The sequence below is a fragment of the Glycine max genome, chromosome 4, assembly GCF_000004515.6.
Source record: "Glycine max cultivar Williams 82 chromosome 4, Glycine_max_v4.0, whole genome shotgun sequence".
Classification (NCBI taxonomy): Eukaryota; Viridiplantae; Streptophyta; class Magnoliopsida; order Fabales; family Fabaceae; genus Glycine; species Glycine max.
Window position 1 is genome coordinate 50,908,050 of NC_016091.4, and position 16,016 is coordinate 50,924,065.

At 37.3% G+C, this 16,016-nt stretch overlaps 3 protein-coding genes across 3 annotated transcripts; 2 read left to right on the forward strand and 1 right to left on the reverse strand.

Moving 5' to 3' along the window:
• The first annotated feature begins 604 nt into the window (after positions 1-604).
• Positions 605-4,881, forward strand: LOC102662128 (auxin response factor 17). The gene is made up of 3 exons (XM_006578927.4): positions 605-1,824; positions 2,708-3,370; positions 4,434-4,881. The coding sequence occupies exons 1-2, from the start codon at positions 742-744 to the stop codon at positions 3,311-3,313; spliced, it is 1,689 nt and encodes a 562-aa protein (XP_006578990.1). The 5' UTR covers positions 605-741; the 3' UTR covers positions 3,314-3,370; positions 4,434-4,881.
• Positions 4,882-7,333: 2,452 nt separating this feature from the next.
• On the forward strand, positions 7,334-12,474 carry LOC100793208 (serine hydroxymethyltransferase 7). Its single transcript, XM_006578928.4, is given in 5 exon segments — positions 7,334-7,989; positions 7,992-8,392; positions 9,197-9,599; positions 11,340-11,432; positions 11,938-12,474. Coding segments are annotated over 5 exon segments (1,629 nt in total). The 5' UTR covers positions 7,334-7,481; the 3' UTR covers positions 12,162-12,474.
• A 1,110-nt stretch (positions 12,475-13,584) lies between these two features.
• LOC121174813 (uncharacterized) lies at positions 13,585-15,495 on the reverse strand. Its single transcript, XM_041015080.1, has 2 exons — positions 14,411-15,495; positions 13,585-14,339 (listed from the first exon to the last, which is right to left on the reverse strand). Exons 1-2 carry the CDS (start codon positions 14,756-14,758, stop codon positions 13,719-13,721), a joined length of 969 nt encoding a protein of 322 aa, XP_040871014.1. The 5' UTR covers positions 14,759-15,495; the 3' UTR covers positions 13,585-13,718.
• Between the last annotated feature and the right edge of the window lie 521 nt (positions 15,496-16,016).

The following is a 16,016-nucleotide window of genomic DNA, read 5'->3' on the forward strand; positions in this document are numbered from 1 at the left end:
TATCATTAAATTAGTTTAATAATTTAATAAAATTAAAAAACTTTAACAAAGACACTCGTTATGAGACACGCGGAGTTCAAGTCCTGGTATATTGACACAGTGCAATTTGCAAATTGCAGGTTGACGTGTTGGCTGAGAGTGATTCAAAACATGTTCTTATTTAACAGAACCTTCACTCGTGGTTTGTTACTCTGTTTGTTAGTAGTATTATTCAAACAAAACATTTTTCTTAAAGGACAAATTGAATAAAAGAAATAAAACATTTCATATTCTTACTTTTTAAAAGTAATTATCAGTTCAAAGTACAGGCAAAAAAAAAGAATTTGGAGACCTTTCCCCTGGTTAAATTAAATTAAATATTTGGTACACACGTTATTAATAGAAATAAAGTAAATTAAATGGTCACCAACTTATGAACCGTACCATATTAAATGAAGTAATTAATGCAGGGAGAGCAACAAATTTAAACAGAGTTTTTCTAGCAGATAAAGTCGGAGAATTGGTTAAATAAAAGATTAGAGTATCTCTTAAATAATATTTTTTGACGAAAAGATTCTGTTATTGTTACGATATGAGTTCTCTCCGACCCCTATATATGACTTGAGTTGGACACAACAAACTTTCACTCACTCTCACACACTCTCATTCTCATTCCATTCCATTCCATTCCGTTGCTATGTTTCAAAACCCTAACCAAACCCTCTTAGCATTCTCTCTTGTGTAACGAATTCAATTTCCGTGATGCCTCGCCAACCTCCGCCTTCACCTCCGTCTCAGCCTGGTGTTCTCGACCCTGCACTCTGGCTTGTCTGCGCCGGAACCACCGTGGAGATCCCCACCCTCCATTCTAGGGTTTACTACTTCCCCCAGGGACACTTCGATCAAGCCTCTTCCGCTCCAAGAAACCTCTCCCCTCTCCTTCTTTCGAAACCCGCCGTTCTCTGCCGCGTCGAATCGGTTCAATTCCTCGCCGATCCTCTCACCGACGAGGTTTTCGCGAAGCTGATTCTTCACCCTGTCGCTGATTGCTTCGCTTCGGGACCTTCCGCTGTTGCTCCTGCTGCTGCTTCTGCTTCGGCTCAAACCGGTGAGAATAACGTCGTTTCTTTCTCGAAGGTTCTCACTGCTTCTGATGCTAATAACGGTGGGGGGTTTTCTGTTCCGAGGTTCTGCGCGGACTCTATCTTCCCGCCGCTGAACTTCCAGGCGGACCCGCCGGTGCAGAACCTCCTCGTCACCGACGTGCACGGTTTCGTCTGGGAGTTCCGCCACATTTACCGCGGGACGCCGCGGCGGCACCTGCTGACCACCGGCTGGAGCACGTTCGTCAACAACAAGAAGCTCGTGGCCGGTGACGTCGTCGTGTTCATGAAGAACTCCGGGGGAGGGTTGTTCGTCGGAATTCGCCGCGCCACGCGCTTCTCTATGGGGAAGGGTGGTGATAGAGGCGGAATGAGGATCAGGGTGGATGAGGAGGAGGAGGAGGAGGAGGAGGAGGAAGAGGAAGAGGAGGTGAGGGAGGTTTTCTCGAGGGACGGGAGGGGGAAGCTGTCGGCGAAGGTGGTTGCCGAGGCGGCGGAGCTGGCGGCGCGGAACATGCCGTTCGAGGTTGTTTATTATCCGAAGGAAAGGTGGTCGGAGTTTGTGGTGAAGACTGAAGCGGTTAATGAAGCAATGAAGGTCGCGTGGAGTCCCGGAATTAGAGTGAAGATCGCTGCGGAGACAGATGATTCGTCCAGGGTGTCGTGGTGTCAGGGTACGGTCTCTTCTGTCGCTCTTCACGGTAATGGCCAATGGCGCGGTTCTCTTTGGCGTATGCTTCAGGTATAATATACATATAACTCCACGTTTCTTTTGTTTGTCTGTTATGTGTATTTAAATTTGTCAATTTAGTTCAACAGCCATGTATTGTCAAATTAACTAGAAATCATCTTTGGAATGACTTTTTCAATATATGGTAATGGGTGATTGGATGACAGAGGAAAGTGCATAGGCTATTTTTCTCTATAAATTTTGCTTGATTGGATTAGTTTTAGTTTAATAATGAGTGAGTGCATAGGCTATTTTCTCTATGAATTTTGCTTGGTTGCATAAGTTTTATTTTAATGATGAGTGAGTCAGATTTAAAGTCAGATACTGGTGGTGGTGAAATAAAACTTTTGTATGAGATCACACCGAGTCGTTCTTTCTTCTTTGTTTAATTCATGAGTCATGGGTGTGGGTTAGAAGAGGTAATTTATGATTAGCAAAATTTTATCAAACCAACGCATACTATTTTTGTTTGTAATCTGTTTTCAGTTTGAGTGATATTTTTAATTTAATGTGGAAATGAAGTCTACCAAATAAAGTCTTCATCACAATCTTTATCAGAAGATCACTTAATGTGTTTTCTTTTTTGGGTTACTGTGTGTCAGTCTTGCTTATACATGCCATGTCAAATTCTCAACAAGTTTTACTGGGATGCTCTCTCTTCTTCATGCATGTCTCTATCTGTGTTTGTGTTTGCACTTTTGCTAGGGAAATTCTTAATTAGAGGATCTATTGCCTGCCCTTAATTTCTTTTGTTTGAGTCTCAGTATTATGTCTTTTGAGCCAATGTTCTTTTTATTGAAAGAAACTTTATGTCAGAAATTGTACTTCAAGAAGTTATTTTCTCTCTCAAATGACTGATACTGGCCATTTATCACTTCTGATCTTAACATCATAGGTTACATGGGATGAACCTGAAGGTTTGCAGATAGCAAAATGGGTCAGCCCTTGGCAGGTGGAACTTGTTTCAACCACACCTGCACTTCATTCAGCATTCCCCCCAATAAAAAGGATTAAAGCTGCTCATGATTCTGGGGTGTTTACTAATGGAGAGAGAGACCCCTTTCCTATGACAGGATTCACTAATTCGACAATGGGACAACTGAATCAGGCATTGTTGAGTTATGGTACTTTTCCTGCTGGCATGCAGGGAGCCAGGCATGATGCATTTTCTGCATCAAGATTTTGCAATTATCCAACTGACATGTCTCGTCTGTGTATGGGTAATTCCTTTGGGAAGAGCACATTTCCATGGCTGAAAACATTGGAAACAGAGGTAAATGTTGGCAGCTCTCAATCTGATGAATTGTCACCTGATAGTCGTGGTAGTCTCCAATCCTGTGGCACAGACCTTGTTGGCAACTCAAGAAAACTTGGGTCTGTTTCATTTCAACTATTTGGTGCAGTCATTCAGACAGAACAGCCTGTTGAAAATGGTTTGCAAGGTACCGGTTGCACTTGCACGGGAGATGAATGCCAATGTCAAAGAGCCCTCAACAGCTGAGGATTCTTACTTGTGAAAGTAGCTGTGACTATGTCATGCATATAAGTAGCTGTACAGGTATGCTTATATCTGAGTAAATTGAATTTCTTCCTAGAAACAAATCAATTATAAAATCAGCTACTGATGCTTTATTAACCAATTTTATATGGAAAAGATGGATCATGCTAGCTCAATTACATTTATTGCTCTGTTTATAATATTGTTTGAATGCATGACTTGTATTTTTTGAGGGATTGTTCTGACCAAGTGCCAGGTAGATTTGATTCCCACATAGATTTAGTCCCCCCCTCCCCCAATGTGATACATTTATAGTTTTGCTATTTCTAGTGTATTTTGATTGAGGATGGACTCTTGCAACATTCACACCTAATGTACAGAGCCAAAATCATAATTCTTGCTTTATTTGTAATACAGTAAAGTGGGAAACCATGATGTGAATTTTGTCTTTCTTACTTAAATTTATGGCATTACATCATATTTAATTTAGATGATCAGATGTTATTGCATCATGGGCCATGGCAGGCCGTTAAGTGATCTAAATTCCTAAACATATGTTCATTGTTGACCTGTTTGCTGATTGTCTGAGTTGAAAAGAAGCTTTTAATCCATGTTGAAGTTAAGATTGACTTATCTAAATCATTTATGAGAATAATGCATCTCACAGCCAAAATTATTATTCCATATGTTTAGGATTGACTTGTCTAAATCATTTTAAGATTGACTTGCCTAAATCATTTATGAGAATAATGCATCTCACAGCCATAATTATTATTCCATAAATTGATGACGAACTGACTAGGTGGACACTGAAAGTTATGCTTGTGTGAGTAGGATTATCTTTTCGAAACTAGCATAGATACAAAACAATAGATGAATGTTTGTTTTGATTATCCAGAACTTTGTTGGGGAGTATAAAAGGTGCTCCTTCTTATAGCATGAAAATTTAATGGCTAAAAAGGGGAATTTGTAATTCTTGTCCCTCCAGGGAGTGTCTTTATATTATTTGAACAGCTTGCATTGGTTAGCTTGATTTGTTTGATTTGCTGTTTGATTTAAAGGCATTTCATGCTTATGCGACTAAATTTCATGTTTTGATTAACTTTGATTGCCTTTGTTGCAGGTTTCAAACAGGCTGGAGGCTGACCACCCTTTTGACCCAGTAGTTTGTGCCGTTTTCTTTTTTGTTTCATGAAACTTGGATCTAAACCAACTCCGCAATATTTGGGCCAGACAATTTATGATATTTCTAAATGCAACTTCTTTTATTTGGTCTAGTGTATGACTGTGCCATTGTTGGTTTAATGCATATTTTGCTGTCTTAATTTTACTAAGGTTTTTTTGAATACAAGTCAGAAGTGTTTTTGGGAGCTTCTCTACTCTAAATAGAGTTTTTTTCCCGTCAAGTACTTCTAGCCTTGTATCCAAACAGGCCCTAGTATCTTATTTTTGGCATCATTTCTGCACTTTATTGCCATATTGGTTAAGAGGGAGGATGTTGCAAAGGATTTTTTTTTCTTGTGTAACTGTTTTACAAACCAAAAGGTGAAGTGCGGATAATAGTTTTCTTATGTTATTTTTTTTTGGATAAATTGTGTTTAAATTTCTTATATGTTCAGAGAATAGTTGATGACGCCAGTCAAAAAAATTATACGTGATTATCTTATCATACTTATTTGAGAACAAAGATTAAAACAAAAACAAAATAACACTAACAAATAGGTATCAAGTGTAATTCACATAAAACGCAAAGGATCCGACTAGAGGGAAGGGGGTTTGTCAGAGGTAATCAAAGGTTTTTTTTTTTTAAGGATTATTAAATGGGAAATGTCAAAATAATAAGTGAAAATTTCAGGAATTCCGTGTAATTTTTTATTTTTTTAATAATAAATAATCTTCGTGTATCTCAATTTTGAATGGAGAGCTTGATAGCAGGCATATAAGTAACTTACTGCAAGTTGTGTCTTTTGTGGTATTGCATTGATTATAACGAAATACTATGAAGTTATAGTTTTGTCTCCTCATGTAATATAAACAGGGCATTTATTAGGGATAGATTTTCGGGAGAATGAGGAGCAATCATCGTGTTGGGGTAACAAAAATGTAAATGGAATTTTATAGGCAGCATGAATTGGTTTGGTTGTTTGGTTCTGCATGCAAAATTGCGCATACGAAACGCAGAAGCTACTTGATTTTGACGCACGTGAAGTAGGGCAGGCTTGCATGCCACACACATATCGAATGCCGCGATTCGTATTTTCACATGACAAATGTATGGATGCTAACACAGTGATGGAAATTGGATGGATTCAAAAATGTGATCCAGAGATAGATATTAACAATGAAAGCACCAGAACGACAAGGACGCCTTCACAATGAAACCACAAGTACTACTTTTGGACAATGTCTCGAAAATATTTTAATTACATTATGTCGTCTAAATTTTTTTATTTTGGTACAGAAAAAACCCGACTAATTAGATTAATTAATTTAACTAACCTAACTGCTTTGTTTTCAATATTAGCAGCAACAATAAAAAATAGAAGATAAGCGCATTTATCTTCATTAAGAATCTTCTAACCTAAAAGCTTTGAGTTCTAAGCTCAATACCACTTTTATTCTAAAATGAAATGAAAATCCGAAACCTTATACTAATCTTTTATTGTCCTTTACCTAGTTTTTTTTAAAGGGTTAGCGGGTTAAAAGAGCGAGCCAAAATAGTATAGCAGGTTGAATACTCTTAAGTCTTATAGTTCCACACGCTATACAATAATAGATCCACATCTATAAAGTGGGTGTTTAGTTCCATGTTTTACCATAGTAGATTCGCGTCTAACCAAAAGCTACTATGCATAGTTTCACGTTTTTTTAGTTAATTTGACGTAAAAAACAAGATATATGTGCGTTCATAACTTTACTCCAAACACACAGAAATTTGTACTAATATCAAGAACAATATCTTAAATTTCTTTGGTGTTAACGTGTTCTAAGGAGAATCTTTTTTCACTATTGTATAATGTCAATTTTAACAAGGAAAACTTGGTCAGTGTTTTTCTTATTGGGTTTAGTTTTTAGGTGAGATATCCCAAAATGATCAATATAGTGTGTATTCTTTTATTTATTTTGTCTCACATTAATTCACATTATATATAAGTAACTAATTAAACATAAATAAATAATATGTTAAAGTTAATATTAAATTATTTGAGCATTATCAGAATTCATTCTTTGATCGAAATAATTTTTTATCAAACTTTAGTTACTGAATTACGAATTAATCAGAGTTTTTTTTTTTATGAATCAAAATATTAAAACAAAAATAATTAACATTATATAAGAATGTAAACAAAATATTTTCAAACTTGACTTAAAAGACTATATAACAAGCTACATAATTTTCGTGTGATTTTCACATTTTCACTCAACCAAATCATTTAATAACAAAGGCAAAATAATATGCACCAGAAACAAAGACAAGACCCGATTAGTAACTTTTTGAAAAACTAAAAATGATAAGGATATTTTCAGGTGGATATTAATTAAATACCAATAAATGTCTTTAAGATAGTATTAGTTAAGAAAATAAACATAAATATATTTACTAAAAAGTATATTTGATACATTTAAAATATATATCAAATAATAATAATTTTTTTATAGAATACTACTTATTTTCATTTTTTTGAAAGGCTAAATAAAATATTCTTTTAAGCACTAGTTATACATCATTTAACTAAGTGAACTTGAACATAGGCAAGTTACTGTATTAGAATTGTTCCCTAAACAGATGTGATTTGCATGGACAGCTAGGCATAATAAGATACTTTAAAGCCAATGGTTCACATTTCATTAGACAAAAAAATAAGTAGTAAATGGTTGACCACGATTTGCAACAAGAAACTCAAAGTGAACCTAGACCTGATTCCATCCAGGTGGTCGTATGACATATTCCCATAATTAGTAGACAATTAATTTAAGGTTAATGTGTGTTTTATAGCACCAACTTTCCTTTTTCCACGTTGAAGAAGATTCATACATATCTACACTCTGCTCTCTCCTTAATCATTATCTACCTTTCTTTCATTCCCCTGTTCTCTCTGTTTCTCTGTTCCCCAGTTCCCGTCAAAACGCACACTTTCCCATTTCCCATTTCCCATTTCTGGTTCAACCCATGGACTCCCAACCGGGTCTCTCTCTTGGGTTAAGCGTCCCTCTCTCTTCACCCGCGGCTCCACTCTGTGATACTACCTCTGTTCTGTGGCGTTTATTTAACAAAAGACACCCCATAAAGGAGGAAGAAGAAGAAGACGAAGACTATGGTGAAACGATTAACTTCATGGACCAGAGCGTGAAGAGGAAGATAGAGGGACACCAACAACCCTGTTTCCCTTCGAAGCGCGTGGCAGTGGATTCCTCAGTGGGGTGGTGGAACCAGCCACTGGGCGTTGCGGACCCCGAGATTTTTTATATCATGGGGAAGGAAAAACAAAGACAGTTTAAGGGAATTGAGTTAATTGCTTCGGAAAATTTCGTGTGCAGAGCAGTGATGGAAGCTTTGGGAAGCCATCTAAGCAACAAGTACTCTGAGGGAATGCCTGGTGCTAAGTACTACACTGGTAATCAATACATTGATGAGATTGAGTTTCTCTGTTGCCAGCGTGCGTTGTTGGCTTTTGATCTTCACCCCAACAATGGGGTGTTAATGTTCAACCTTATTCTTGTACTTCTGCTAATTTCGCTGTGTACACTGGGATTTTGCATCCCGGGGATAGGATTATGGGTCTTGATTCGCCTTCTGGGGGGCATTTGAGTCATGGTTATTATACTTTAGGGGGAAAGAAGGTTTCAGCTGCTTCTATTTTCTTTGAGACTTTGCCTTATAAGGTTAATCCGCAGAGTGGTTACATAGACTATGATAAGCTTGAGGAAAAAGCGCTGGATTTTAGGCCTAAGATACTTATCTGTGGTGGGAGTTCGTATCCAAGGGAATGGGACTATGCGAGGTTCAGACAGGTTGCTGATAAGTGTGGGGCAGTGTTGATGTGTGATATGGCTCATATCAGTGGTCTTGTAGCGGCTAAGGTGATTTGATTTTTCTGTCTTTTCTCTTGTTTCTGTTTGAATTATGTTATCGATTTTATGGTTGTTTATGCATCTGATTTAGTTTTCTTTGGAGTGTAGAGGCAGTTGTATTGTATGCTTTAGAACTAGTAAAGATGGAGTTGATAGAACAATTTAGGTGCCTGTACTATGAACCAACATCTTCAGACTTATTCCTGTCTTATCGTGTGTTCGAGGAAAGTGAAAATAATTTAACCTTTAGCTATAGAAAATACTAGTAATGGATTTAGGCCTTTGGATATTTTTCTCCTATAAGTGTTTATGGAGAAGCTTACCCAAACAGGGCCTTAGTACAATTTTTTTTTTACCAATAATGGGTTTGACTCTTCTATAGCGAGGGAGTGTAGTTTAGAAGATAAAGAGCAGTTGTAAGTGTTGTTTAGAAAATCAACAATTGAGATTGTGATAAAATGCATGCTAATATAATGACTATGATGCTGTTAAAATCTCGGTCGTTGGAATTTTTAATTAAACAATTGTAATCTTGCTTTATCATTTAGAGTGCATCATCCTCACTTTACAGGGAGCTAAATCCACTAGTAATGTGATCTATGGAGACAAGGATACAGATTTCTGTTTAGTTGTAGGGATTAGGAAACACCAAAAGCAAAATTAAACGATTGTAATCTTGCTTTATCATTTAGAAATGAAGGAATGCCAAAACTGTACTGTCCCCTTTATCTGTTTGGCCCTTTGCAAAAAGGTTTCGATTTTCCTTTGACTGTATAAATATGCTTTTAACTATATTAACGGTGGTTTTTACAGGAAGTAGCTAGTCCATTTGATTACTGTGATATTGTCACCTCAACCACTCACAAAAGTCTCCGAGGTCCAAGGGGAGGTATCATCTTTTATAGAAGGGGGGCAAAACCAAGGAAGCAAGGTTTCGTTCATAATCATGGAGATGATAGTAATTATGATTTCGAGGAGAAAATAAACTTTGCTTTATATCCATCGTTACAAGGAGGCCCCCACAATAATCATATTGCTGCTCTTGCCATAGCTTTAAAACAAGTTGCAACTCCAGAGTACAAAGCATACATGCAGCAGGTGAAGAGAAATGCGCAGGCATTAGCATCTGCCTTGTTGAGAAGAAATTTCAGATTGGTGACTGATGGGACCGACAATCATCTTTTGCTATGGGATCTAACAGCACTTGGCTTAATTGGTAATTTCCTCAGTCAGCCTCATTTTTTGTTTTTTGCTAATATATGTTAAAATTACAACTGGATTTGAAATGAATATGCTTTTTTTTCTTCCTGTTAATAGTAACGAGTTATTATTTGGTGTACTGGTGTCTGAAGATGGGAAATGATTCTAGTACAGAAGTGGCTTAAATTTTATGATTTTGTCCGTAACAAATTAAAATTTTATGCTCATTCTAATTTTATGCATTTCTATGCAAGTTAAGCTTAATTTCAAACTATTTTTTCTATAAAATCACAGAAGATGTAAAATCAAATGCTTTTAGTTTAATTACCTTTTATCATTCAATTGAGTAAATCACAAAAATACTATTTACTATTTAGTATTTGATTAGACAAGTAATTACATAATTTCCAAATTTTGTGAAATATATAGACAGAGAGCTTATGTAAAATATGGACCTCAACACTCGTGTTTAGAAAAAGCCATATATATACTATATAACAACAACTACCAGTCCTTGTCCCACACCAGGTAGGCTTTAATAATTACTATAAAAATAAATGGAGAAAATAACTTTGATGTAAACTTCTTTTGATTTGGCCTATTTTCATTTTGCTACCATGTGGTTTAAACATATCAGTATCACACTTCACCCCTTGAGGATTTTTTTCTAGCACATAAACCAAGTTTGATCATAGGTTCATTCAAAATTTTGAACATGAAAGACAAAGTAAAACACGCCCCACCAAGTTTTAGTGGGACAAGGCAATATCATGTTGAGCTGGACATCAAACTTCATTTGTATTTTGGATAATTTGATTGCATACTTGGTTCCTTTTGTTAGGTGTTTCCTAATCCTTAGTTGTTCTCTGACAGCAACTATGATTCAAGAGATTAGTATAAGATTTAAAAATTATGGATAAGTTAAGGCTAAGAGACTTGGGTGGATAAAAAAAGTTTAAAATCAGAAGTTTAATGATGTTCATGCATAACATATCTAAACTGGCCAAGGTTAAAATGGTTGTGTAAAAATTTTGTTCATTTAAAAATGCTATGGGGTATGCATGGTTTGCTAGATCATCTGCTTTGATAATCAGCCATCCTTGTATATTTTTTCTGGTTGGCTCTAATCAAGAGAATCTATGGGCTGTGAGCAGAAGCCCATGCATAGATTTGACCAACCCCCCCCCCCCTGACCAACCCCCCCCCCCCCCCCCCATATAGTGAATAGATGTGTAAAGTTAAGAAAATAAAGATGTTTCCACTGTTAATTTGTATTAAAGTACCCATGTAAACTTATAAGTTGCACCCTGGGAATTGAGGCCGGTGACGAGGGACTTTCCAACACTAAAATATATAAACTTGAAGTTGTCTTTATTAAATAATAAATCATGGTTAGATTTAGCATATGTTGCATGAAATTCAAGCTTGAATTTAATATGGGAAGTTTTGAAATTCCCCCACTGTAACTGTATCTGTATAAAAACAATATTTTAACATGACTTGCTATGTATGTGAGAGTATCCATTCCTAGTAAGGGGCAGAGAAAAAGAAAACAAAACAAAAAATAGATATGAAGTATTAGATGGTAAAGATGGCACTGTATATAGTTTTAATGGTTATTTGAAATTTTAAACACCATTAGGCATGTGCTGTGTGTGCTACTCATGATTTTGCACACCCCTTTTCCCTTCTCTTATAAATTATGTCCTTGAAATTGACATGAACATGCTCTCTATAATTTTGTTGTGTATTACAGACAGAAACTATGAAAAGGTCTGTGAGGCGTGTCGCATCACTCTCAATAAATGTGCCATTTATGGTTCGATTTCTCCTGGAGGAGTGAGAATTGGTGAGTACCTCTCATATAGTACGACTGAAGTATGGTATTACTATTAGACTATTAGTATAGTATTAAAGCTTCAATTTCAATCTACTTAATTTCTCCTGTTGAATATGATTGCTAGTGCAGCAAATATCTTATGTTTGCATTACCATTTAGTTTAACATTTAAGCGTCCGTGCTTGTTCCTTGTCTTGTGATTGTTTTTAAGCAGCAAGTCTTAATTATCATCAATTCATGTTAGCTCCAACTTCCACATATTTAACAAATGGTCCTCAAAAGTCCTATTTTCTAGAGAATTGATTGGTGGAAAGAAATAAATGTGTATTTATCATGCTTACAGACTACCATTTCCTTGTGCAGTTGAACATAAACGATTGTGTATTTTTTAAGTCACATTTATATTCTTGTGCACTTCAAGCCAATTGTATTCCATGTTAAATCAAATTACTGTGGAGTCTTCTCCATTATGTTTTGTTCTTGTTCTCACGTTGCTGTATTTCATTGGTATTCAGGTACTCCTGCAATGACATCTAGAGGCTGTTTAGAGGAAGATTTTGAAACCATAGCTGATTTTCTTCGTAGGGCAGCTCAGATTACCAGCATTGTGCAAAGAGAACATGGGAAATCATGCAAAGATTTCCTCAAGGGTCTTCAGAATAACAAAGATATTTCTGAGCTCAGAAATCGGGTTGAGACATTCAGTTCCCAGTTTGCAATGCCAGGCTTCGATATTTGATTTGAAAGTGTAAAACTTCTATTGCATCATTATGATGCGTCTTGGCTTACCATCATTTGAATTATTTTAGCATAGTAACCCATAGGTTTTTTCCACTTGGTCTTATACTTATCAAGTTACTAGTTTAGCTTATGTGTAAATTACGAATGAAAATGGTAGTCAAACCATCATGCGGTGGCTATACACCATACTTAGCAACACTTGGCATATTGATGACCTTGAGATTGTAGAAATTGTTCAAGCTTGATACTTTTTTCTTCAACCACAACTTTTGAAGAAACTCCAGTAATACAAATGTTACTATTTCATGTAATTTGAAGTGACCATGAAATTATTTTACAGTCTGTCATTGGATATGTTTTTCTGTGCTTGTTCCTATCATATAGGCATCTTCATGTTCAACCAAAGTTTATTGAGAAGCTGTCATTGTTTGTACATTAACCACTGTACTTTTAACCATTGCTTTAAACACAAATTCTGCCCATCTGGCATGAGGCATGCTGGATGATATCCAATATATTACTCTTGTTTTGTTTTTTTGTCTGTGTGTGCGCGCGCACTTTCAATGTTTATTTTATTGTTTGATTTTAAAGCATCATTCATGTGGAACGGTGGAACCCTTATGAGGAGGCAAAGCATGAATTTGCGGCGAGGGACAAAAAGCATGAGATACGGTTAGAAGTGAGAAAGTGACCGCTGAAATTTTTTGTGGCATAATAATTTAAACATCCCAAAACCCCAACAAAAAGGGGAAGTCGAATTTTTTTGAAACAGAACAAAATTGTGAGAGAGAAAGAGTGTTTGTTGTCAGGCAAAGGAAGAATGTGGTGAGATGAAGTTTTCATCATCTCCATTGCTTTCAAAGTGAAAACCGAATCAGACAAAAGCTTCCCAAGAGCAAAAGAAGCTGCCTTTGACGTTAAAGCAGTTCAGGAATCTCAGAGTGCTTCTTTTCTCTACAGTCCTAAGCCCTCCCTTTTCATTATTCTTTCAGGACTATAACGAATGATCAGTCATTTTCCGTGCCAACCAAAACTCCTTTCAAATTCATTCTTAATAAAGAGAATAAATAATAATCAATCACTTCCAAAGAAAACCAATTTAAAATTAACCCCCCATAGCATACACACTGTCACACTGTGTGCAGTCATAAGTTCCTTTTTAACTTTTCTTGTACACTTTTGTCCTTTTCTTCCCTGGCTGCAATTAGAGGAAGAATCGAAGTTTCTTTCTTTCCCAAAGAACTTAGTTTAACTTAGCTCTCATGCAAGAAGGTAATTTCATTTCATTCATTAATCCATTGTCAATGTTGCTTTCAAACCCAGAACCACATTCAATTCGAGAGAACCATGCTTCTGCAGGGAAGAAAAAGGCTTGGTAGTGGTAAACTGTGGAAAACCAAAAAAAGAGAGACACCAAGTGATAATAACAATAATAATAATTAAAGAAAGGGTTAATAAAAGGTACAACAACCCCATCAACTATTCTTCTACCTTGTCTTTGTTTCTATTTTTTGTAGGCAGCCAAAGACACCTATTTCATTTTGAATTGGCTGAGTCACCTATGACTGCAAAAGTCCAAAAGCCTCTTCCTCCCTTCCACAATCTCGTCAAAGAAATCATCAAGCTGAGCAACAATGTTGTCTGCCCCAGATCTGAGAACCCCAAAACACGTTCTGAGATTCTCCACTCTCTCTCTAATAGCAACCTCACTCTCCCACTCCACTCCCTGAGACCCTGACCCTCTTCTCTCTAACTCCCCTCTCAGCTCCTCCATGGCCACCTTCGACCTCCGAAACTCGTGCAGAAGCATCCCCGGCGAGCCGCCCATGTGCCCGATCTCCGCCGCCACCCGCTGCTGCAACCTGGCCGTCGACATCATGAACGCCGATCCCAGGAACAGGCACCCCTCGTACCCGCAACCGCCCAACACGAAGTCCGAGGAGTCCCCATAGCAGTACACGAGTCCGTACAGAAGTACCATGAGCAGCAACGAACTCACGTTCCTCATTGCGTACAGCACCCCTCTGAAGCCGTTGAAGCCGTTCAGCTTGGACTCGATGGACAGCCTCTCTTGGAACCGAAGCGACAAGGCCTCAATCCGCGCCTCCATCAGCGCCCTGTTCTCCTCCTCCAGCCCCACCGCCTCCCGACGGCACCCGGCAATGGCCCTTATTACCTGCTTCCAACAAAAGTCTCCAACTTTAATATTCATGTAAGAAAAGAAAAGAAAGAATGGAAATTGGTGACCTGGCGAGAGACTTGGGGGGTGATGTGGCGATGGGAGTCGAGGGAGGAGGTGATGTTGAGGGCGGCAGAGTAGTAGCTATCCATGGCCGAAATGCCGGACTTGATGAGGTGGCAGGCGTCCCAGAGTTTGGAGCTTTCGTCCATGTACTCGTCCAGCCACTTGTCGCCCACTGGGAGCTGGAGTTTCTGGACCAGGAGGGTCAATTGGGTGTGGAACGATCTTAGAACAGAGACCACTCTTTGGAGGAATTGGATTGACATGAAGTTTGTGCTCAGGAACACTCTCTCTAGATCGTCGATTCCCAGCGTCAGGAACGAGTAGAAGCCGTTCACGGACGAGGGATCCATTTATTTACTAGTCGTGGTGGAGGGGAGAGGAGAGTGATATTTAAATTGAGAGAGAGAAGAAGAGGACCCAAAAAGTGAAAAGAATGGAAGAATGGAATATCTTGGAAGCTCAGGTTTCTAAGGTTGAAAAGGATTGTTGGGAGCAATGATGGGTGTTTCCTACAGAGGGGAAACCATGATTGGTAATATGCCATTTTCATTGTTTAATGGACACAAAGCAACACACCAAGTTAAAAATCATGTATCAAATCTATATTAAAGACCTTTCCCTATTATAAATAAATAATAATAGTCTGGTCAATTTGTGTTTTCGGTCAACCTTTAATTGAACAATTTTCCAAAACCTTTAAAATTACTTTCATTTTTTGTATAATATAAAAGGGGAGAAACCGTGGAAGAGGCAGCAAGTAAGATAGATTTTGATATTTTTCATTTAAAAAAGGTTGAGATTTTGGTGGGTAGGGTGATGCAAGGTTTGACTGGGTTGTTTGTATAAACATAAGTTTTTCGTTTCATGATGCAGCTGGTCACGCTTTTGTTTTGGCTTCTTCTATCCTCAAATTCTTCCTCGAGCTACTGAAATGTGCTGGCTCTTGTTCAACTCTTTTCTATTGAAATTTGCGGTTTTGTTTTTCCTAGACTATGGTATTGTTCTGTTGGTTTTTCCCAAAAGGAGGAACTGGTGGAATGGAATGACGAGGCTGCTTCTACTTATGTGTTTCGTAATCCTCTACCATACATATAATCAATCAGTCTTTTTGAGGTCATATATATATATATATATATATATATGCTCTTTTACCTCTTTTATTATAACTACAAGTAGTATTTCATTACCTTAGGTTTTGGACAAAAAAGAATGATGCTTCCTCATACCTTCCTCTCAATCCCCTCTATCGAGTATATTTAATTTCGACCACTAACTCCAAAGTTGCATAATCCAAATCTGAAGTATTATAATTTTAATTGCATATATTGTTCAAGCCATTAGCAAACTAAATTATACTATCCATGCCATTGATTGAAAAGACCTTACTACCCATCAAGCAACAGATATATTTGTAGAAAAAAGGAAAAAGATTTTGAGCTGCATAGTTTCATCATTGCTCAGTATTGCAACTGGGTCCCATAATATGTGCATCATACTGAATGAGTTTTAATTGATTGATCGTTTCAAGTCACTAATTGAATGCCACGAAATGTTTTATTTCCTTTATTCTATTCGCAAAAGTATATGTAATGTATGTATTTCCCTCCC